Here is a 20,932-nt window from a genome sequence, read left to right as displayed (position 1 = left end):
GGAATTTTAGGGGGGCAGGAGAGGAAGGGAAGGGGATTGTGGGGGGAGGGGAGGGAAGATTCACCATCAACTCGGGCCCAAGGGGCTTGATTTGAATGCAGTAGAACTATATTTTCAGGAATTTGATAAAAACAGATTCTCTCCCCCTACCTCCCCGCAGGCGACGGGTCAGGGTTTAAACAGGAAATCCAGGAGCGTTCCCCTCCCCCACTCGGGTTAGGCAGAGAAGCCGGGTCGCGCGCGCCTCTAGGAGAGGATGCGGGTCGGGTGTGTGTGGGGGGCAGCTCTTGGCTTGGACTGTAGGTGTCTGGCCCTCAGAGTCTCGGACCTCTGTCGGAATATACTCCCCCCTCCCCCAGCTCTTGGGTGTGTCTGCCTGGGTGTGTAAGCGTTTGTGTATGCGTCGCCCTTTATAAACAGAACCTCACACGCATAGGGACGGCCTCGGACCCAGGCCAGGGAACAGGGCGGGGGGTCGTATATCAAACTGCAATACATTCAGGGCCACGTACATTTGGAAGAAATTAAGCCACTGTTATGAAACCATATGTGTCGGGTTAAGACTATACAACACGCCATTAGCACCAATTATTAGGAAGATCCCGAGAGCCCAGGACCCTCCGGGCCGCCCAGTTCTGACGTCCCTACCCTACGAGCCAGCCGCGCCTTAGTTTTCACTGCCTCCACTCACCCAGGAGGCCCCGCTGATGAGGCCTGGGCCTGTCCGCACCCAGTCTGGGGCCTCCCCAATTCCCACCTCCGCTCCAGACAGGGCAGATCCTAGCCTAGAGCAGCCAGGCGAGGCGTGTAAAGCAGCCCAGTGGATATCCGGGGTGGGGTGGCCAGCGGTTTGGGGCAGCGGACGCGGGGCCGGGGACGAGAAGGCATATTGGCCCCCTTTTTTCCAAGCACAAGATGGCTTTGGAGAACTGCGTCCTCCACCCCCATCCATCCACCCACAGTGTAGGGCACCTCCCATCTTTCCGCCCGCTGGGTTTGGGCGGGATCAGGGGGTGGGCAGACGCTCTCCCCTCCGCTGACGCGCACCAGCCACCAACCTCCCCCCTAATTGCCAATTAACAGGCCCCGCCGCCTGCCTAGCTGAAATCGCTTCCTGCTCCGCGGCCCGGCACTGGCCCCGCACTGCGCATGTGTGAGCTAGCGGTAGCGCTCACCCGGAGGGAGGGGGCTGCGGAGCAGGCAGGGGGTGCTGGAAAGTTTGTTTGCGGTTGGGGGGCTGACTGCTCAGGGGGCAGTGGTTACAGCCTACAGGTTCTCTCTCCTGCCCTGGAGTTTGAGCTTCGGGGGGCCCCTCTCCGTCCCAGTCCCATTAGCCAAGAGGCCGTCGATTTGTAACAGGTAAGAGCACAGGCAGCATGTCGGCGCACTAGACCCGGCCTTGAGCCCCACAGGCGCAGTTCTCTTGCCCCCCATCCCCATCCCCAACTTCGCCGCACAATGATATCAGGACAACACACTTGTCCACTACCATATCCCAGCAAAACCCAATCCCCCCCTTTTCCTCCCCGTAATTGCCCTCGCGCCCACCCTCTCGCCAGCCCCCTCTTCTCTCTAACCAAGACAAGCCGCTGCTGTCCTTATCTTGAAACCGCCACCCAGCTACGGACCATTAGTTACATATTTGAACCAATAAGGAAACACTTACCGGGCGCTGCTGTCACTCTCCCTCTCCCTCTCTCTCTGCCTCTCTCTCTCTCTCCCACTCTCTCTTTCTCGTCTTCCCTCATTCTGTGCCGCTGCCGAGCCTGTCTCAGCTCCACACACACATATATACTTTATATAAATTTAAAAATAAAAACGAATAGTCGCAATGATCAAAAAGCCAAATAAAATTAAGGAGAGTTGCAAGAAAGAGGCAGAGGGAGAGCCTGGGAGAGGGGAGGGGCGGAGGCATCTGCAGCTCCCTATCTCCACTCCCGCTCCCGTATTCCTCCTGCCCCTTGGGGGGCTAGAGCGTTGGGAAGGAGAGAGAGGTGCCCTCAACTCCTGCCTCTTCCCCCTCCCCTTCCCTAGGTGCTCCCAGCTTCAGGCAACTCCACCTTGGAGGAAAAAATTAAATGGGGGGAGAAAATAATTATTAATCAGATTAATAAAAAAAAATACTGGTAATGAAGGGAGAGCCCAGCGCAGGTTTCCCTGGCAATGGTTAGGCTCTTACAGGGAGGACTGTTCTGCGGAGCGCTCCGAACGGACAAACCACAATAAAAAGTTCACGTTCATGGATGGAATCCACATGACTTCTTGTGGCCAATCCAACTTGTGAGTCGATCGTAAACTTTTATTACTCAGCTGTAAATTTTCTGCAAACAACCGGGAATGCGATGCATTTGTGTAGCGTGTGCAAATGGGCGCCGCGGTCGCCATGTTTACCCAATTCTCTCGGAGAGGGAGCATCCCCAGACCCCCACCCCACCCCCACCCACCGCCCACTCCCCACGGGCCGCCCTGCTCCCGGCTAGCGGGAAAAGGGCAAAGGGGGGACACGAGAGGAGGGAAGGAAGGATTCTGGCGCTGAGTGGGCCGCCTCCCTCTTCCATGCCGTATTTTAAATATTTTCCTTAATAAATGAGTTATTAAAGTCGCATCTGGGAGGACTAAGCTTTGCAAAGGTTTGTGACATTGGAGCAGTAACGGCTGGCAGGGTGAAGGGACTGAGAAGGGATGAGCTCCCTGCCCCTACCTTTTTTTCCTAGAAAGTGAGCATTCTTCTCAGTGGGGCGCACCGGCAGCCCCCCAATCCAATCCACACAGGAATGGGAAGGTCAGGCGGCTGGAAGCCTCATTATCAAGCCTGCTCTGGCTGTGGTCTGAAGAGCCCAGAGGGCTTAGACTGGTGCTGGGCAGTCCTGCAGAGGCAGCAGGAAGGGTGGGAATTTGGAGCAGCCTCAAAGGATGAAAATGAGGGTCCCTCATTCCCAGCTTCTTATCTCAGAGAAAATGGCATTTTCCCCCCCAAAAAACTGTCCCTAGTATCGGGTCTCCTTAATTCCTAGGTTCAGTTGGCAGCTTATTCCCAATCTTTCTAGAATTAAAAATAAAATTAAGTCCAAGGTCCTGGTTCTCACTTCTTTTTCCTTTGGGTGCAAGGCTGGTAGAAGCCTTTTCTGTCTTGTCAGGTGGCCCACACACGCCTGCTTTTTAAGAAAAATGTCCCGTGCCTGGGCAGCTGGGACACACCTTGGAGACCCTGAATACAGAAACTTCTCCCTCCCTAAATTCCAGCTTTTATCCTGAATTCAGGGCACCTGAAACGCCGCCACGCCTTTCTCCAGACTCCTCATTTTCCTAAGGAGCCCAGTGTGGGGGAGCCCAGAGTAAATACCCCCACAGAGACTATTTGACAATCAGTCGCAGCCCAGCCACACTCACCACTAGCTGGAGATTTGAAGGCCCAAAGCTCTCCCCAAGTCAAGCATGGAGCTGGCATGGGGACTTCCACGGCTGGGTGCCCCACCGCAACCAACAGGGGGTCCCTCAACCCCCCTAAACTTCCTCCACAGTAAGCGAAGCAGTTCCCTCCGCCGGATGAAGGGACCTCGTTTCTTTTACAAACCCACCCATAAATTTTATAACAGGTAGTTAAAAATTACGACAAGGAAGCACTGGCCCAGCTTTTCACAATGGGCCGCGGGGAGAATGGGGCAGCGCTGCGGGCAGCTCACCGGAAATTTTACTTCTAGTCTGTGGTTCAACCTGTCCCGAGTTCGCTCTGATTGGGGCGGGGTAACTTTCTCCAGCCGGCGCGCAGCCGCTGGGGCATCTCATTTGGGGAAGATGAGGTTGGGGAGGCCAATCCACTCTCCCATGCTAAGCTTCTCTAAGGAGCCCTTTAGGGCACTCACTACTTCCCTCACCCACCAGGTTTCCTGCAGGCCCGCGACTCCCTTGGCCTCTGCGAAGTGGGGAGAGAGAGAACATGCCCGAGAATTTTTTGAATACAGAGAAACGAATTTGCCCCCCAACTTAATAGCTGCATTATCCCGTCCTTATGACTGAAATTAGAATAATAAATTCAAGGCGAAATGAGAGAGATGCTTCAACTCAGCATTTTGAAAGATACTATTTTTCACAATTCACAAATAGCTTTCAGAGGCCACTTTGATTGGCTAATAAAAAAGTAAAGAATAGGAGAAAGTCCTATCTGCTGTAGCCCAATGGTCCCCATTCCGGTAATGGGACGGCGGGAGCATTTGGGAGGACGCGTTTCTAAAGACAGCGCATCCCGCTCGCAGTTAAGTTCTCCCATAAAACGGGTTTTGCCTCCTTTTCTCTCCAAACGAGAAAAGAGGCGGTGGGCAGAAGGGGTGGGGGAACGGGTGCTGCAAGAGGGGGTGGCTGGCGCTCTCCTGGTCTGGCCCACCGAGGCTTCGCATCTCAAGCTCTGCCGGGCGCCAGACGCACCCCGACCTCCGACGCCGGGCTTTGGGGCCACAGGCACTGCTGAGCAGGGCCAGGGATGAACGGAGCACTTGGTCTGGAGAGAAATTCCTTGAGGTCCTTCGGAGCTGCTTAGTGGAGGGTTCAAACCACTCGGCTACTGGGCCGACGGTTTTTATTAATAGCAATCATAATTCCACATTTAAAAATGAAACAGCCCTTCGCGGGCCCTAGGAGTCTGGAGGGGACGTCCTTGGAAGGCCTGAGGTCGGAGCGAAATGCTCTCTATTCGGGCCTCCCCGGGTGGGTAGCGGTGTCTATCCCAGCAAACGGGGTTACCTGGATGGTGCAGCGGCTCGCAGTAGGGACCCCTAGGTTCGGATTTCCCCCAGAGCTGCTCAAAGCTGTTGGCGGCTGACCGCAGCCTGCGCTTCCAATCGGTAGCCTCTCTTTGGCTGCAGCAGACCCCTATCAATGATGCCTGACCCAATTCAGGACCACTATGCGTGGGAGCCAGGCACCCAGACGCGGGTGAAATTACACAAAACAAGGGCCAGCTGGGTTTAAGTCCGCCCAGGAAATCATTGATGAGACTAGAGAGGGAGAGATCTGGACTCAAAAATAGTTCGGTCTTTAGGGGTGTCTGGATTTTAAGGCCAGAAAATCTCATCCCCTTCCTTTCCTCCTCTTCTGACTGAGTCAGATGATTTATATTTCTGGAATTTGGTATTATTTGACCAGGATCTTACAAGCATAAACAGATTTCTCTGTCTAGAACCCTTTAGGGAGGAGGGAGAGACCCCACTGCCCTCTGAGTCCCTTAGCCTTTGGCCCTTTATTTTGGGGTATGAGGAGTTCAATGGAGACTATTTCCCCTGCTATGGCTGGGTTGCAGGACTGTCCTCTAAGCAGGCCAACCCCCTCCCCCAGGGCAATGGCCCACACTGTGAGGCTACCCAGTTGCCAACTTGAAGCTGAGAGCCGGCTTGAAACTACCAGAACAGAGGCTAGAACAATGCAAATTGGGGTTGGGGGACAGTGATGGCTCTGTGCTAGCCTTACATGAATATCAGGATGTGGACTCAGGCTGCTTGGTGTACCAGCTCCCTCACCTTCTCCTTCTCCTTCTCCTCTCCTTTCCCCAGGTTTATGTTTCCTCATCCCCTGCCCTTAGGCATCTTCCAGCCAAGTCCTCCAGGCTGCCTTAAGCCACATCTCACCCTGTTTATTACTCTAGTGCTGGGTGCTGGGTGCCAAAGGCTGGCCACAAGGGGCATATGGAGATCAGAAAGAACCCCATTGCCTCATCCTCAGCCCTCAACCCCTGGAAGAAAAAGGCCTACCTGCTGGAGGGGCATGGAGGCAGATTCTTTGTCTGGGTCCAGCCCAGGGCTGAGGAGGAAGAGGGTGGATAAGTGGGGAGACACTTTCTTCCCATTGGAATCCTGGCATCCAGAAACCCACTTTGTTTGGAGCCACGATTCCCCCCAGAGCACACTGCTTTTGTTTCTCCTCTTCACCCTCCACTCTTCACCTGCCTCCTAGCCCAGCCTGCCCTCTCAACTCCTAAGCTCCTCTCCATGTGAGTTCCCCCCACCCCAAAGTCAGATCAGTGGAAGAGACTTTTTCTAGACTATTGGGAAAGAAGGACAAGGAGGGGAGAGGGGGTAGAGAATGGGGGATGGGGGTGAGATGGAGAAAAAGCAAGTCATTCTACCTTCAAATATTTTTTCTCCTTTTTTTTATTATGATTCACATATACAATACAAAGTACTTGGACCAGGAACAGGGCTGCCAGGACACAAAATCTACATTCATAGCTGGACATAAAGACAAATGACCAAAAATTATTATTATAGATATATTTTTAACGTTTTTTTTCTTTCGAGCACATTGCATAAACAGAGAATTCAAGACAGAGTTAACTATACATTCAGTGCAATTTAGTTCTACTCTACTGGGGTTAGAAGCACAATAAAAAGCGCACAGGACCGGCGGGCTAGGCAGTCTCAGTTGTTGGGTTTTCTTAGTGAAATAAGCAGCGACAAACGACAACAAAACTGCATTACAAATACTCTCAAAGCAGGATTTCTTCCTATAGGTAGTGATAAAATATGTTGGAGGTTTCTTTCTTTTTTTATTTTAGTTTTTTTCTCTTTTTTTCTCACTTATTAGGATTTTTTAAAATTTATCTGTTTTATTTTTTCAAGGTTATTGCAAGTTCCCTTTAGGTAGTATGTTAAAGATTTATTATCAGTATTATTAGTATCATTAATACTATTTTCATGATTATGGCGATTTCTGAGCGCTAACACTAATGTAGCTCAGAGGTAGCTGGGCCCAACAACAGAAATCAGACAGTGGAGGGGAGGAAGGCATGGGCCCGAGTGACCGTGGGATGGCTAGGTAGGATTTTCATGGCGACTGCAGGCTCCTATCTATTCCGTGGAAGGAGGGAAGGGAGAGACCCACATGGCCTTCGGTTTTCATCAGGTTCCTAGAAAAAGTCAAGGGGTCTTCTAAGCAGGGAGCCCCAGAGGTGAAGAGGGGCTATTTCTTGCTATCATTAAAAAAATTTCTTTGAACATCTTTTCTTTCCTTTCCTTCCCTCTTTTCTCCACATTTTCTTTCCTTTCCTTCAAAAAAAAAAAGGTGAATCTAATATAGTAATCCTAGCATAAAAACAAAGCCACGAGTCTTCTTCCGCATTTTGTGGGGACTCCCCTCTAAAATAAATACCACAGAATCAGTGAGGTGGGAATGTGGCAAGAAGGGGCCAAGAGGCCAGGTCTCAGACCTTAAAATCCAGGCAGGACTCTGAAGGGTGGAGGCAGGTACAAGTGTGTGTGTTGGGACAAGGACTAAGACAGAGTCCCAACTTTTCGCTATGTCTCAGTCTCCCCACTCCAGCCCCCAAACAAGTAAGATTGGGGGAAGTCCAAAGGTAATAAAACCAGAGCTGCAAGTATCTGACAGGTAGTTAGAGTTGTGAGTGTCATTCTATTCTCTATAAAAGCAAATGACAGTCGTAAACTTCTCAATTTATCCGCTACCATAAAACGAAACTTCAAGGGAGTTGCTAAGGGGGGGGGTCCTCTTTTTTTTGCTTAGTCCTTGTTTTCTTCCTTTTCCTCCTCTTCTTTCTCCTCTTCCTCATTTCCTTCTTCCTCCACCTTCTCCTCATCTCGGGCTCCGGGCAGTTTATCCTTGTTGTTCTCCTTTTTCCACTTCATTCTTCGGTTCTGGAACCAGATCTTCACTTGTCTCTCAGTCAGTCCCAGAGCGTGAGAGACTTCAATCCGGCGCTTTCGTGTCAAATAAGGATTAAAGAGAAACTCCTTTTCTAGTTCCAAGGTCTGATACCGGCTGTAAGTTTGCCTTCCGCTGCGCCGCCCGGGAGCTGGACAGAACAGAACCCCAGTCTGGTTATGTTTGGGTAGGGCCCCTGCCACTCTTCCTCCCCTAAATCCCCCCTCCGATCTCCCCAGGTCCCCTCCCTCCTGCGGAGAAGACAGGAGCAGAAAGCGGGCAAGGGCAGGAAAGTTTGGGGGCTTGTTTTGGTTTGGCTTCACCTTGGGAGGAGGGGTGGGGGTGGGGCAGGGACTGAGGTCTGTCTGGAAACTGGGGTTGGCAGAGGCCAGGGAAGCACTGCAGAGTCCCCGAGTCCCCCCAGGCCTGCAGTCCCAGGAAACTGGCCCTTGCAGCTTTGTTTACAAGTGCAGAGTGGCATTTGGTGAGCAAGGCTGTTTACAAAAGAAAGGAAAAAGGTCTGGGGGTAAAGAAGAAGGGCTCTGCTCACTGCCCCCTCCTTGAATCTCTCTACCTAATGCTTTCCTGGGAAGAAAAATAATTGATCTCCTGGAATGTATCATTGCTTGGCCTGATTGCTAACTGGAGACCAGCAAATAAATCACGGGCCATCCCCGCAGTAACTTGTCGCTTTCTTGCTTCCCCTTTTACTTCGAAATTGGGCCATGAGGGCCACCCTGGAGGGGCTCATGACCTGAGCCGCTCTGAGGGTCTCAGGGAGACCCACAAGCCTCTGACTGGGGGCAACCTGGTGAAGATTCCCTGGACCTCAGAGCCCTCAATCTGCATTGCCTCTCTCCTCTCAAGCCTTCCGTTTTCTCCTGTCTCCCTCTCTTCTCTCCAACTGAGGGAAGTAAAGCAAAGTTGAGGCTGTGGCCCTAAGGCTAGCTCTTTAAGAGGAGGCAGTGGGCACCTCTGAGAGCCTGAGCACCTGTCCTTGGGGGTCTCACCACTTCTGATCCCAGCTAAGGGGAGAAACAGGGGTTTCCCTTTCCCCAGGGCAGCCTGGTCACTGTCCTGGACTGAAGCTCTCTGCCTTATGGAGAATCTAGTTTGCTCCAAAGGCTGAAAACCTCAGGGTCCTCCAGCCCCTGCCCAGTCACCTCCCTGTTTGACTTTAGAGCTGGCTAGAGGGTGAGACAGACAGACAGAGGTGGAGAAAACGACTTTTAACCCTTTGAACCCAGACACCACCTTTCCCCCCACCTCCACGCTAATCCCCCAAATATCCGAAGCAGCCCCGTGCCCCACCCCCAGCTGAACCTCCCGACCTCTAGGAACCCACTCAGGCACGGGGGTGGGGCCGGAGAGACCCCAGAGCCAGGAGGGAAAGCCAGGGCAGACAAAAAGAGGCAAGGAAGTGGGGGTGGGGGCGGGGGAAGACCCCGGAGCGCGGGAGACCAAGGGGGAAAGAGAAAAGGCTTCTCACCGTGGGGTCTCATCCATGGAAACATGAGGCTGGGAGACGAGTTTTGATTTAAGTGGCCTTGTCCTTCGCTACTGTTAGTGTTGGCGGAGGATTTACAGTCGGGATATTGCACCACGCTCGCCTCTTGCTGAGCCCCATAAAGGGACTGTCTGGGGAGCGCCTCGTAGCCATAGAATTTGGAGGCGTCTCCGTGGCAGCTCAGCGAGCACGGGTTCTGCTGGTAGCCCGAGTTGGAGATGCCCGAGGTGCCGTGGTGGAAGAAGTCTTGGACGTGGTGCGAGGCGTGCTGAAAGCCGGGCGCCGAGCCGCCGGGCCCGTACACCAGCGCATGGCTCCTGCCCACGCTCTGGGGGAACCGGCAGTCGTAATAGGCCGGTTCCAGGGACTCGCCGCCTTTGTATTTGGAGAACAGGGGGTTGACGAAGTAGGAGCTCATGCTGGGCACATGAAACCCGCGGCCCCCTCCCCTCTGGCTCACGACTCCCCCGCCCGGTACCCCTGAAACTCCCCTCCCCCCGGGAGCGAACCCCAGGCCGGCCGGCTCCCCGGGGCTGGGCTGGGCTAGGCGGGTGGGCTGGGGCTGGGCAGATGGGGGGCGCCTCGGTGCCGAGCCCGGCCGGCTCAGCGCGGCTCCCGGGGCTGGGGCGCGGGCGGCGGCGGCGGGCGGCGAGCGGGCGGCGGCGGCGGCAGCGGCTCTCTTCACTGTCGGTAGGTAGAGCTCGCGCTCTCTCACTTAGCTCTTTCCTTTAACAGCCCAGGCGAATTCCTCAGACTCCCGGCGGTGGCGGCGCTTACACGCGATTCGCGTTCATCAATCCACGACATGAAGACAGGCGAGAGAGAGAGAGAGAGAGAGAGAGAGAGAGAGAGAGAGAGAAGAAAGAGAGAGAGAGAGGAGGAAGGGATGGCGAGGGGTTGAGGGGTTTGTTTCGGTGCTGGGGGGACCTGGAGGAAGGGGAGGGGAGGAAAGGGAGGGATGGGGGTGTGGTGTATGTGTGTATGTGGGGGGTGGTGAGCCAGCCCCAGCTAATGGCTGGGGCCAGCCTCTTCAAGGTGCGCGTTCAGATTTGAAGGTGCCTCCCCCCCTTCTCTTTTCCTTCCTCTCAGAGAGATACCTGAGCCAGCAGGTCAACTCAGGTTACCTCAACAAGTATGAGACCCCTGAAGGGGTGGAATGCCAGCAAGTGTAAGCAGGTCCTCTAACCCAAAAGATGGGTTCCCCCAGGGGGTCCTTCAGGCTGGAGACTTTGAGGAACAAGCGCATCGCATCCCCAAATATTTCAGGCCTCAGAAGTCTCTACTTCCCTTGCTCCTCCTCCCCAGGGTGGGAAGCTGCCCTGCCTTCCCTTGATCTTTAAGAATCTCTTGTCGTCTCTATGTGGGTGGAGGTGAGGGCCCAAGGTGGGGGCACACTATATACCTAGTCAGGGCCGCAGTGTTTCTTCAGACACCTGTCTGAGGAAAGAAGCCCAGGCAATAGCCAGGAGCTTCGCTGGGAGCTCTTAGAGCAAAGCTTGTGGGGACCGAGAAGGAGAGGGTAGCTGGTGGGTCCCTGGCTCCTGGCTGGGCTGATCCAGGATGTTTCTTCTTAGAACACTACTTGTATCTAGGTTGGAGGAGACTGGTGGAGGCCTCTTGTTCCCACATACCCTAACCCCATAGGAAATTCCAGCTTAGCCTAGAGGGGCCCCCTGGCTTCACCTTACCCCTTACTTCCTAGACAGGCTGCCCAGGCCAGGATGTAGATGGGAACTGTCAACACTCTAAACATTTACCCACACTTTCTCTAGGGGGTTCCCCCCATCACCAATACTGGGTAAATTCAAGTTAATTCTACCAGATAAAAGAACCTTAGTCCATCAGCACCCTTCTGTGGCCATAAGTGAGTGTGGTTGGTTATGTGAGCTTAACACAGAAAGAAAAGGGAGAAAGTGAGAGAGATGTGGATACGTGTGCTGTGTGCATACGAATGAAGAAGAGGAATACGAATGCTTTTTCCTGTCCTCCCCCTTCACAGTGTGTGAAGTTGTTACATGCAGGGCAATACTGGGACACACTCAAGATACACTTATACTTTATATGCTACCTTCCACTCTGTAACACAGCAATGCATGCTCGCTAAACTATCATGTGTGCCTGGAGGCATCCCTGTCACCGATACTGGGCACACACATGCACACCCAGCCACATAGGAGACTAACACCTGATAAACACACATGCATCTTTACTCTTTGCATCATGAAAAAAAAACTGTTGCTTATTCTCCTTCCACATCCTGGGGTTTCAGGGTTGGATGAGAAAGGAGGTAGTTAGAAAACCAGTTCTTAATGTTTCCCCTCCGGAGTCCACCTCTGGGATTGGAAGAAGGAATGGCAGTGCACGGGAAGATGGTGTAGAGAATACCCTCCTGCCCCCAGTCACTATATTATCTAAATACCTGCTGGGGAAATGGCCACTCTCAGCCAAATTCCTCCCAAATATTCACTGGTACCCCAGCATTTCCAGGGTACCCTGAAATTGGAGGATCCTCCCCCCTCTCCCCCATACACACTTGAGTTAGGGACTGCCCAAACTCTGCTCTGACACCCAGAACTCCAACCCTGGAGCAGCAGGAGGGGAGGTCAGAGGAGGGCTGTGCCAGTGCTGCAAGTCTCCCTAGGGTCCAGGACGGTGGGGGGTACCACCCAGTTCTCCTCCACTACCAGAGCCTGCCCCAGCCTTGCCTTCTCTGAGACTACTCTGCGCGTACCGAGCATTTGGGTCACTAGGGACTGTCATAAATACTTTCCCTTCCCCTGCTGGAAAGAGGAGGCTCTGGCAGGCTGGATCCGCTCTGGGGCCTGCGCCTTATCTTTTGGTAGGTGGGAGGATATCTCAACATTTTATGGTCCAACGAAAACCCTGCCAAAGAGCTATTCTTCCAAGGCCTTTGTGTCTTGGAATGCGACTGTCCCGAGTGTGCCGCCACCACCGCCTGCTCAGAGAGCCCACCAGCCATGAAACCCCCTGGCTGGACTTGGTTTACCCTTTTGGGGTGGGGGTGTTCACTCGCCTTTTATTTTTTTCATTTGATTATTTTTTTTCTTTTACATGTATCTGGTTGATTTCGCTCCCGGCGCCTGGAAATAAAGGGACCGCAAGCAGCCAGCCTCGCCGGGGCATCTCTGCCCCTTGCCCCGATTCCTGTATCGCCCTCCTAGGTACCACGGATTTATGTTCGTTTGTCCGGGTCATTCCGCCTTTTTGTGTTAATTACGCTCTGCCTGCTTGGTGCTTATCTCCACCGCAAAGTGATTATTTTCGATGCCCGCCCTCCTGAGCCTCCAGAGCTGCTGCCAGAGCTAGGGCCCATCTCCCGCCGCCATTCGCGATTTATTTACACCTCGCAGGTGAGAGGATTGATTTGCTCAGAGCCAGTGGGGCCGGGCTGGGCCCGGGCTCGGGGCCTTCTCGCCGCTGCTCCTCCGGACCGGGCCTCAAATGTCAGTGCCGCCAGATGGGCCGGGGGCATCCCCACCGCCTCTAACATTGAGCAATAGCGCCACCTCGCGTCCACTTGCTCCAATGCAGTCCGGCCGGGAAAAAGCCAACAGAGCAAGTAAACCGCAGGCTTGGCCCGAAGGTGAGAAGTGGCAGGAAGGAGTTTCCAAAGAGGTACGAGAGAGAGAGGTCGCCGTAAGAGAGCTCCCCCTGGACCGCTGTTCTTTTGGTTTTGTAAGTTCTCGAAATAAACCTTGTCAAAGATTTCACACCATTTTCTTTTTTTGTCACCCTCCCTTCCCGCATTAAGATGCACGGTGCAAAGGAACTGACGCGATCTACCCCCATTCAGGCGCATTTCTGGGCTCGGAACACCTCCGCGCACTCAGATTCACCCTCCGAAGCTCCCGCGACCGCCCGGCTGCGGTGCGCGCCCTAAGCTCCTCGCTCCTCTTACCCTGCCGTTGGTTCCAACCGCCTATTTCTCCGCCGCCCACAGGACTTTGGGGTGGGACTCTGAGTGCTGCCAGCCGTTTGCCCCCTGGTTGGTAGCCCATCCCTCTCTCTCACGCGCGCTCTACCTCTCCCTCCCAGCCGGTGAGATCCTGTTCTCCGTGGGCCATAGACAAAACATTCCTATAATCCGATTTCAAAGGAAAGGGTGTCCACCTTATTTAAACCATAAAACAATTAAGCCCAGACGTCTAGCCAGCTCCGCGCTGCTGTTTTGTTCGGCCCCATTCAGAATCCAGCACAGGGAGACAAACAGCGCCATAAAAGTGGCATTTCGGGGCTGCGGAAATGTACCTATCCGCTGCCTTCCCAAGTGGAACAACCTTTAAGGTTTTGTGATTCTGACAAAGGAGCAGAGGAGAGGTGGGAGGGGAAGATTGCTAGCCCCCATCCTCCCCACGCCAGCTTTCGTTTCTCTCCCAGATGTGTGTTGTGCTGATGCGGTTTTAATTCACTAATTGTAATAAATAAAAATTGAATCCAATCTGACCTGCAGGCTGGAGGTTGAGCTGGTACTGAACAGAGTTCTGGGCCGGGTGGGTCTGCTCTGGATCCCACGCTCTCGCCAGGGCCTTCGGAGCCCTGAGGCCCTCCTTCCTGCCCGGAGCAAGTCGGCTCCCGCGGGCTGCAGGAAGCAGGCCGCGCTGACGGGCTGAGGGGAGGCGACAGGGGCCTTGGAGCAGGGGCGGGGTGGAAGCCCGGAAACACTGCGAGCCTAGGCTGGGAGAGAAGCCCGAGTCCTCACAGTCAGGACCGAGGGAGACGGGTGTCTTGGCCTCCGCCGAGTTCAGAACTAAGGCCAGGGTCCCAGAACAGCAAAATGGTCAAAGGGAGGGGTGCGGAAGCCAGATAAAAAAAAAAGAGAAAACTACAGGCAAAGCACCTTTCAAAAGGACCACGAAAATAATTGCTTCTAGAATTGGGGAGGAGGTATCTTAAGCGGGAAATAGGAGACGGTACTTAAGCAACCGGGAAAAGCATAGTTTGCGACTTTTGATTTTCCCCTTCAAATATTATGGAAAGAAAATGTTCATGCCTTCCTACCTTCCTCCAGCCCCCGAAACTGGAATGTTTAATGGAAGGAGGCAGTAGAAAATTCAAATGATGGGGAAGGGGCTGGTCCCTGCAAGTGCCTCACCAATCCTGTAGGGTGATGCCATGGAGGAAGCTGCACAGGGACTGGGGTTCCCACTTATTTTCTTTTATAGTGGTGTCCCCCAAGTACTCAGAGCAACACCCTGCACCCTTGCCAGAATGGGCAGCCTGAGATATTAAAGGACTATATTTCAAGCAGTCTGAGTTTAATAGTTTCCAGATTGGGGGATTTCCGAGAAAGGGGGCGCCGGGCCGAGGCATACCCAGCTGCTTGTGTCTGCTTCTGATTAGCAGATGAAAACTGCTGTTCTGAGGAAGGTGCTCTGGGGTGCAGCCCAGCGGACCAGCCCACAGGTTTGTTACACAGAGGTCCCCACACCCTAGAGCCTGGGGTCCCACAGCCACCAGGGAACACTCCACTTCTGGCTAATCTCTGGCCAGCTTCTTTGAGCCCTGGCCTCATCATCCCCCAGAAATTCTGCAGCCCTCAGAATAACCCGTCACTCACAAAACAGTCAAGCTAATGTCAGTGAGAGAGGCAGAGATGGAGAGATTGAGAAGAACAACCAGACAGAGAGAATGAGAAACTGATAATGCATTGAGAAGTAGAAATCTAATTCTTATTGTATTGGCTCTGCCATCTTTCTCCTTCCTCCCTTCCTGCCATCTGTCTTCCCTCCTTCCCCTCCCTCCCTCCCTCCTTCCTTCCTTCATCCCTTCCTTCCTTCATCCCTTCCTTCCTTCCTTCCTTCATCCCTTCCTTCCCTGCCTACCTCTTCCCTCTCACTCTGCATCTTCCTTTTGCTCTCAACACAGTTTTCAATGTCTGTTCTGCTCCCTGAGGCCTGCTTGGCCTTCCTCCTCACGCTCACCGCACACCCACCCTCCCTCCCTCCTAGTCATCCCTTGAAGCACCAATGTAGGAAGGCAAGAATCCAGCCCCGGCCCTCACCCAGCACCCAACTTTCATCTTCGCCTATCTCTCCTCTCCGATCTCATGTACTCATAAATTATTACAATTAATTACACCAGGGAAAACCATTCATGCTGTGCCCCCCACCCCATCAAGCAACCAGGAAACTGTAGGCAGCCAGCTGGAGCAGGCACAAGCTGGGCCCGGGCCTCAGCAGTCTCCATCCCACCGCTGGAACTCTCACCCCCACCCCACCCTGCCTAGAGAAAAGCGGCAGGCACTTGCTCTTCCAAGGTAGAAGTCCCTTCCCTGGCTCTGGCCTCCCCCAAAGGACCTGAGCACTTGTCTCCTCCAGGACAGCAGCCAGGGAGCTATTGGGGGGCGAGGGGATGTAGAAATAATGAGAACTGGATGCGGTTGGGTTCTGTTTTTTTAAGTGACTTCGATATATTAACACAGAGCTGTTCTACCATAACAAACAGAAGCACATTACAGGAGGACGCTTCAGATGAGAGGAAACACTGCTATGTACATACCCGAGGCGCCGGCCTGCGCCGACGGACCCAGCCTGCGGCATGGTCCCTGGCCCTCGCCCCTCAGCTCCTGGGCTAAGAATTGTTATTGTGTATGTATGTGTACCTTTTCTGTACAAAATCTGCACACAGAGCACCCTAGGCCATGGGAGGAATGGCCTGGACCAAATACAATACAGGGGGAAAAAATAGAAATATAACGATTCAAGTACTGGCTTCTCTGAAGAAAGGAGAAAAAAATCACATTTGTGTGTGTCATTTATTTCAGTTGCGCTGGGAGAAAACGCGGTTTCTCTCCCTGCCTCATCCTCCTCGCTGGGTAGAACTAACTCTAAAACACCAATTTCTCAACACTGAACCCTCCCAAACCGCAAGAGTTTTCCTTTTCCCCTTCCTTTTTTTCTTTTTGAGCTGATTGGCTTTTCTCTATCTTGCTCTTTCCTTTTCTTTTTCGTGCTCTCTCCCGCCTGGGTTGGGGTATTTTTGTGGGGTTTTTTGTTTTTCCCTTGGCTGTGCCGAGGCAGCAGGCCAGGGCAGGGTTTAGGATTGCTCCTTGTCGGTTTTCTCTTTATTCATCTTTTTCATCTTCATCCTCCGGTTCTGAAACCAGATTTTGACCTGACGCTCAGTGAGGTTGAGAACCCGGGCCACCTCGTACCGACGGTCCCTGGTTAAATACATATTGAAGAGAAACTCCTTCTCCAGTTCCAGCGTCTGGTACTTAGTGTAGGGGCAGCGCTTCTTCCTCGTAGAGCGGGCGTGAATCCAGTTGGCCACGGGGTTGCCTGGAGGGCCAAACACAGGCAGGGGTCAGTGGAGCCCCTTTCCAGCTCAGGACCCCTGTCACCCCACCCCCAGGCTTAGGTAGGCTCCCCAGACCCAAAAATTGAACCTGAATTTGGACACATTTTGCTTAAGGAATTTTTCCCCTTACTCTTTTTGCATTCTGCCCCTCCCCATCTCCACCTCCCCCTTTAGTTTCTAGCACCTAATACTATAGGAAATCGAAGCTATCAAAGCCCCTACAGTCTGGTCCTCAGCTTCAAGAGTAGTAATTCGAGAATATCCTCATAAAAAGTCCAAATTCCCAACCATTTCATAGGCCCATAAATGCTTCTCTCTCTTGTTTTTTATTTTTATAGTGAGGTCTCTCTCCTCCCCAATTCTCTCTTCCTTTGCCCCCTCCCACCCTTCCAGCACACGACCAAGTCCTGAAATTTCAACAGTTCTGCTTCCTGACCCTGAGAGTCCCTAAGCCCCTCACTATCTTCTCCAGCACCCAACTCTCTGCTCTCGGAGTTCAACCCTGCTGAGGCGAATTCTCAGGGTGATGCTGGGATGGGGAAAATCTTTCTCTTCTCCCCAGAGACTTGCTGGCCTTGGGACAAGCTCCCCTATCTCTTAGCTTCCCTATTTGGCTTCCAGTGCCCCGTTCCTGCCAGCCCCAGGACAGGCTCTGCAGGAGCCAAGCCTCCAATTTCAGGTTTATGGGAGTTGCTGAGGGCAAGGAGGGAAGCCTTCAGAGGGGTGTAATTAGGCCCTGGCCCCTTATGGGGCTGGAGGAAAGGATTTCCTGCAGCCCCCTCCTGGGACTCCCCCAGTCACTTCCTCACACCCAGGGGATGCACCCCCTCCCCTGCTGTTTCTCCTTCTCTCCTCTTTCTCTGGTCCTGCTGCTCCCACCTGCTCCCCACCCACCTCCACCTACCCCTGCCCTTCTTTCCAATACTTAGAAGACTCCTGTCTCCCTGATTGGAGTGTGTGTGTGTGTGTGTGTGTGTGTGTGTGTGTGTGTGTGTGTGTGTGTGTGTGTGATTCTCTAATCTGGGGAGATGCCTGCCCCCACTCCTCATCCCTGACCTCCATTCTCAACCCTCTTGTGCAGACCCTCAGAAGAAGGCTCTCAAGTTTAAGGAGACTGGGAACCCACTTCTCTCCCTCAACTCTGGAAGTCCTGAGTTCCCAGGCTGTGAAATCTCCCAGACCCCTCACCCAGTACTCATAGGGGAGAAGTCCATGGACCTTATGAATCTGTAGTAGTGTGAGGACCCCCATGCTGGCTGGGAGGTAGGAGTGATATTTCTCCCTGGGGTATTTCCTTTTTGCCCCAGTATCTTCCTCCTCTCTCCCCCATCCCATCTCAAATCATAAAATAAACCTCGCCCCCACCGCATCCCCTGGCATTTCTTCTGCATTTCTTCGAAAGTAGCGACTGAGCCAAAAAGCCTGGCTTGGGGTGGGGGGCGGGGGTCTCTCATCAAAGCTAGCTTCTGGGAGAGGAGCCCCTCAGCTCTCTCCCAGCCTGGCTCCCTGGGCCCCCTTCTTAGACCTTCCTGCCCCTGAAAGCTCCCCAAGGTAATTCTCTTTTATTGAGTCCTCTCCCCCTCGCCCTCGCCCCTCTCCCGCTCTCCCTGAGCCGCTCCGAGGGGCTGTAATCTGGCTCCCCCCGCCCGTCCTTCCCTCCCCTCCGGCGCTGGTTGTAAAGGAAAATTGCTTCCAACTTACTGGGGTCCAGGTCGGCCTTCTCTTCTTTGTGCTTGCTGCCGGCGAGCGCGTCCGCCTCGGGCGAGGGCAGTGTTTGCGGGGCGCGGTCGCGCAGCTCCCCGGGCGAGCCGTACATGTAGTCCGGGTAGCTGCGGCCGTCGCCCGGGCCGCAGTCGGCGCGGCGCCCGGGGTAGGCGTCCGGCTTGAGGGCGTAGTGACGGCCCCCGGCTGGGAAGCTGGGGAAGGAGACGGCACCGGACAGCGGCTCGAGCCAAGTCCGCATGTAGCGCGTGTCGGCGCCGAGGTGGGGCTGGGGGCCGTACGGGTGGTATACCACGGACGACTGCGAGGGCACGGGCGCCCACGACGTGCTGAACACTGCCGGCTTGGGCGCGAAGCTACAGGACGGAAAATCGCTACAGTCCGCCACCAAACCGCTGGGTCTGGCGGCGGCGGGGTGAGCCCCCGTGGCCGGAAACCTGGACGCTAGGAGGTCTTCATTGTCGTGAGAGATGAGCGAGTCCACGTAATAGTTACTGATGGGCCCCGTCGCCGACATCGTAACAGGGTTTTACATACATAAGATTATTGTATGAACTGTATATGTACTTTTTATCTGCTCACAGAACAATCAAGGCAGGTAATTATTTTTCCAGCCTTTTCCCCGCAGCTCATTGGTTCCCCAGCCCCCACGTGATCGTATTTACCCAAAAATACGGCGCGGATCAATGCGCAGGGGCTTTTTTTTCCTTGCTTTTTTTTCCCATCTCCCACCCCCTTCTCTCTGCTGATCCCCGCGACCTGCGTTTTCCTGGGGGTCCGGAACTCAGGGCTCAAGGCACCGGCCACCCCTTCAGGACAACTCGTATCTCATCAGAGATTCCCCTTGCCCTGTCCACCCACAAGCAGATGGCCTCCCGCCCCCACCCCCCTCCCACAAGGATTTCTTAATGGGGTGAAAATGCCAGTCCCCGGAGCCAGGCTTCCCGGACCCCCGGGGCCGAGCTGGGCGCGGGAGCCCAGCAGGGGCGGAGAGGCCGGCTGAGGTAGGTGGAGGAACTATTTCTTGACGTAATCCGTCTCTGTCTGCCCCGACGCTCCCGCAGTCTCTGCGCGAGCCAAGATCAGCGATTGTCAGTTCGGAACGTGGCTTTTAAAAATGCGTTTTTAAATAGTGTGTATGTATGTATTTCTTTCAGGAGCAGCAGCAGCAGCGAGGGAGGGAGGGTGGGAGGGGACTGGAAAAGCTGGGGTGGAGGGAGGGAAGGAGGGAAGGAGGGAAAGGAGAGCGTCCTTCTGCCACTGGCCAACTCAGCCCCCCAAATCTGGGGTAGCGAAGATTGGGGAAGGTGGTCCGCCTGGGGGAGGGGTAGGACCTCGGGACCTCATACACCTTTATCATCAGGAGTCTTCTCTTTGCTTTGGCATAGATATGCAAGCGCCTTTATTTTAAATTTATTGTCTGTATCTATTTATCTTTGCCAGCCTGAAGAAGTGGAGGACGGATCTACACAAGTTAAGTGGGACTTCCCCATCCCATCTTCCTCCTTACCCTCCTTTGCCCCCAACTCCATCTCTGAGACACCCTGCCCCCACCCCCCAAAAAAGAAGTCACTCCGGGGTTGTGTCTGCAGAGAGCCAGGGTGAGAGCGGGCAAGGCGAGAGAGCGACCTCGGTCGTGGGCAAGTAGCTTGTTTTTACGTCCTTCAATAAAATTTTTATGAGGATCATTTGATTGTTCATAAATGTGTCTTTCATTAAATAAAATTGTAGGCTGTTTTTGGAACGGGAAAAAAGCAACGGAGGGATGGGAGAAAGCAATTTCTTTGGGGTCGGATACAGGAATTCTGGAGGGGGCAGTGTGATAGCAGGAAGACCAGTAGACTTGGGTCTCTCCCCCAATAAGTTCGTTGCCACTTCCCTCCTTGAATTTTGGGGTCGTTGCCCAAGCCCTCTGCTTTCCATCATTCTGTCCCATGGTGGCTTAGTAAAGGTGGGCTTCAGACAAGCAGGAAATTCTCAGTGTGGGTGCAAGAGAGGGGGCAGGGAGATTGGCTGTGGGGGTGGGGAAGGGCAGGTGGTGTCCCCAGAGTCACCATGAACCTTAGGCATGGCAGAGTGAGTCTGAAGGGGTGGTGTAATCTTAGGGTCATAAGGGAAGAGCCCCAGTTTGTAGGGAAATAGGCAGAAGCTGAGGCTGAGACGCTGAGGTTCTGAGGCAGCAGGGAAGACGGAGGCTTCCAGACCCAAGATGCCTGCCCTTCTTTTCCACTCCTGTTCCCAGGAGGGGACCAAATGCCAGGAGTGGGGGCAGAGATGGTTTTCTCCTGCATCTCTGTTGACTATCTCCTCTGGGGTGGAGAAGGGCTAGACAGAAATGTCCCAGAGACTGTAGTATATGTGTTTTGCGGGGGGAGTTGAGGGGGGAAGGTTGATCTGTAGCCTGCAGCACTGACCCCAGCTTGCCAGGCCTCCTCCCCAGTCCCTGCTCCACCCCCTCTCTGGTTCTTTCCTTTTCGGTAAAGCGGGGCAGGGGGGCGGGGGTAGATGTAAGAAGTGTCTGTCTGGGGAGAGGCAACCCGGGGCCTCAGCTTCCTCACCCTCGGCTCTGACTGTCTTCCCCTCCCCGGGACTGGACTAGGGTGGGAAATCCAAATTACAATAAGAAACAATATCTCTTTGGCCTTGATGGAGTCGGGTTAGCTGTCAATCAAAAATTCTCTCTCACTAGTTCAAGGAAAAGACAGGAGGTTCCTATCCCAATGCAGAGGCTTTCCC

General features: G+C 53.9%; 4 protein-coding genes across 20 annotated transcripts in view; 1 reads left to right on the top strand and 3 right to left on the bottom strand.

The window, feature by feature from the left end:
* Window positions 1-20,932, bottom strand: part of HOXC4 (homeobox C4) — a 59,491-nt gene that overhangs the window by 35,593 nt on the left and 2,966 nt on the right. For 2 of the 9 annotated variants that reach the window (XM_057486708.1, XM_057486713.1), the window contains exon 1: window positions 13,620-13,723. The exons of 4 other annotated variants lie outside the window; for them this stretch is intronic. The gene's annotated coding sequence lies outside the window, so the exon portion shown is untranslated. Of the gene's footprint in view, window positions 1-1,666; window positions 1,783-13,619; window positions 13,724-20,932 lie in introns of those variants that run through there. 3 more of the 9 variants (XM_057486703.1, XM_057486707.1, XM_057486709.1) reach the window with 3 other exon arrangements.
* LOC130679022 (uncharacterized) lies at window positions 1,345-13,607 on the top strand. 9 transcript variants are annotated; one of them, XM_057486716.1, is made up of 6 exons: window positions 9,393-9,560; window positions 9,890-9,969; window positions 12,268-12,336; window positions 12,428-12,525; window positions 12,707-12,758; window positions 12,927-13,519. In XM_057486716.1, the coding sequence occupies exons 2-6, from the start codon at window positions 9,960-9,962 to the stop codon at window positions 13,166-13,168; spliced, it is 471 nt and encodes a 156-aa protein (XP_057342699.1). In that variant the 5' UTR covers window positions 9,393-9,560; window positions 9,890-9,959; the 3' UTR covers window positions 13,169-13,519. The 9 variants fall into 9 exon arrangements, 1 of the variants encoding a protein (XP_057342699.1); XR_008992026.1 differs by lacking the exons at window positions 9,393-9,560; window positions 9,890-9,969 and adding an exon at window positions 1,345-1,359 and having other exon boundaries at window positions 12,268-12,525; window positions 12,707-12,790; window positions 12,927-13,516; XR_008992029.1 differs by lacking the exons at window positions 9,393-9,560; window positions 9,890-9,969; window positions 12,428-12,525 and adding an exon at window positions 2,266-2,280 and having other exon boundaries at window positions 12,526-12,790; window positions 12,927-13,518.
* Window positions 6,123-9,626, bottom strand: HOXC8 (homeobox C8). The gene is made up of 2 exons (XM_036915313.2): window positions 9,137-9,626; window positions 6,123-7,798 (listed from the first exon to the last, which is right to left on the bottom strand). The coding sequence occupies exons 1-2, from the start codon at window positions 9,570-9,572 to the stop codon at window positions 7,506-7,508; spliced, it is 729 nt and encodes a 242-aa protein (XP_036771208.1). The 5' UTR covers window positions 9,573-9,626; the 3' UTR covers window positions 6,123-7,505.
* On the bottom strand, window positions 15,911-18,735 carry HOXC9 (homeobox C9). The gene is made up of 2 exons (XM_036915312.2): window positions 18,176-18,735; window positions 15,911-16,455 (listed from the first exon to the last, which is right to left on the bottom strand). Exons 1-2 carry the CDS (start codon window positions 18,711-18,713, stop codon window positions 16,211-16,213), a joined length of 783 nt encoding a protein of 260 aa, XP_036771207.2. The 5' UTR covers window positions 18,714-18,735; the 3' UTR covers window positions 15,911-16,210.

This window comes from Manis pentadactyla, chromosome 10 (genome assembly GCF_030020395.1).
Source record: "Manis pentadactyla isolate mManPen7 chromosome 10, mManPen7.hap1, whole genome shotgun sequence".
NCBI lineage: Eukaryota > Metazoa > Chordata > Mammalia > Pholidota > Manidae > Manis > Manis pentadactyla.
Note: the sequence above shows the minus strand (reverse complement) of the source record. Positions and strands in the feature narration are given on the sequence as shown.

Coding starts and splice junctions, on each gene's coding strand:
- HOXC9 (XM_036915312.2), bottom strand. CDS start 18,713: ATGTCGGCGACGGGGCCCATCAGTAACTATTACGTGGACTCGCTCATC. Junction 16,456..18,175: donor GAAGGCCGACCTGGACCCCA/GTAAGTTGGAAG, acceptor TTGGCCCTCCAG/GCAACCCCGTGGCCAACTGG.
- HOXC8 (XM_036915313.2), bottom strand. CDS start 9,572: ATGAGCTCCTACTTCGTCAACCCCCTGTTCTCCAAATACAAAGGCGGC. Junction 7,799..9,136: donor TCCATGGATGAGACCCCACG/GTGAGAAGCCTT, acceptor TGTTCTGTCCAG/CTCCCGGGCGGCGCAGCGGA.
- LOC130679022 (XM_057486716.1), top strand. Junction 12,337..12,427: donor TTCCTGTATCGCCCTCCTAG/GTACCACGGATT, acceptor TCCACCGCAAAG/TGATTATTTTCGATGCCCGC. Junction 12,526..12,706: donor GATTTATTTACACCTCGCAG/GTGAGAGGATTG, acceptor GCTCCAATGCAG/TCCGGCCGGGAAAAAGCCAA.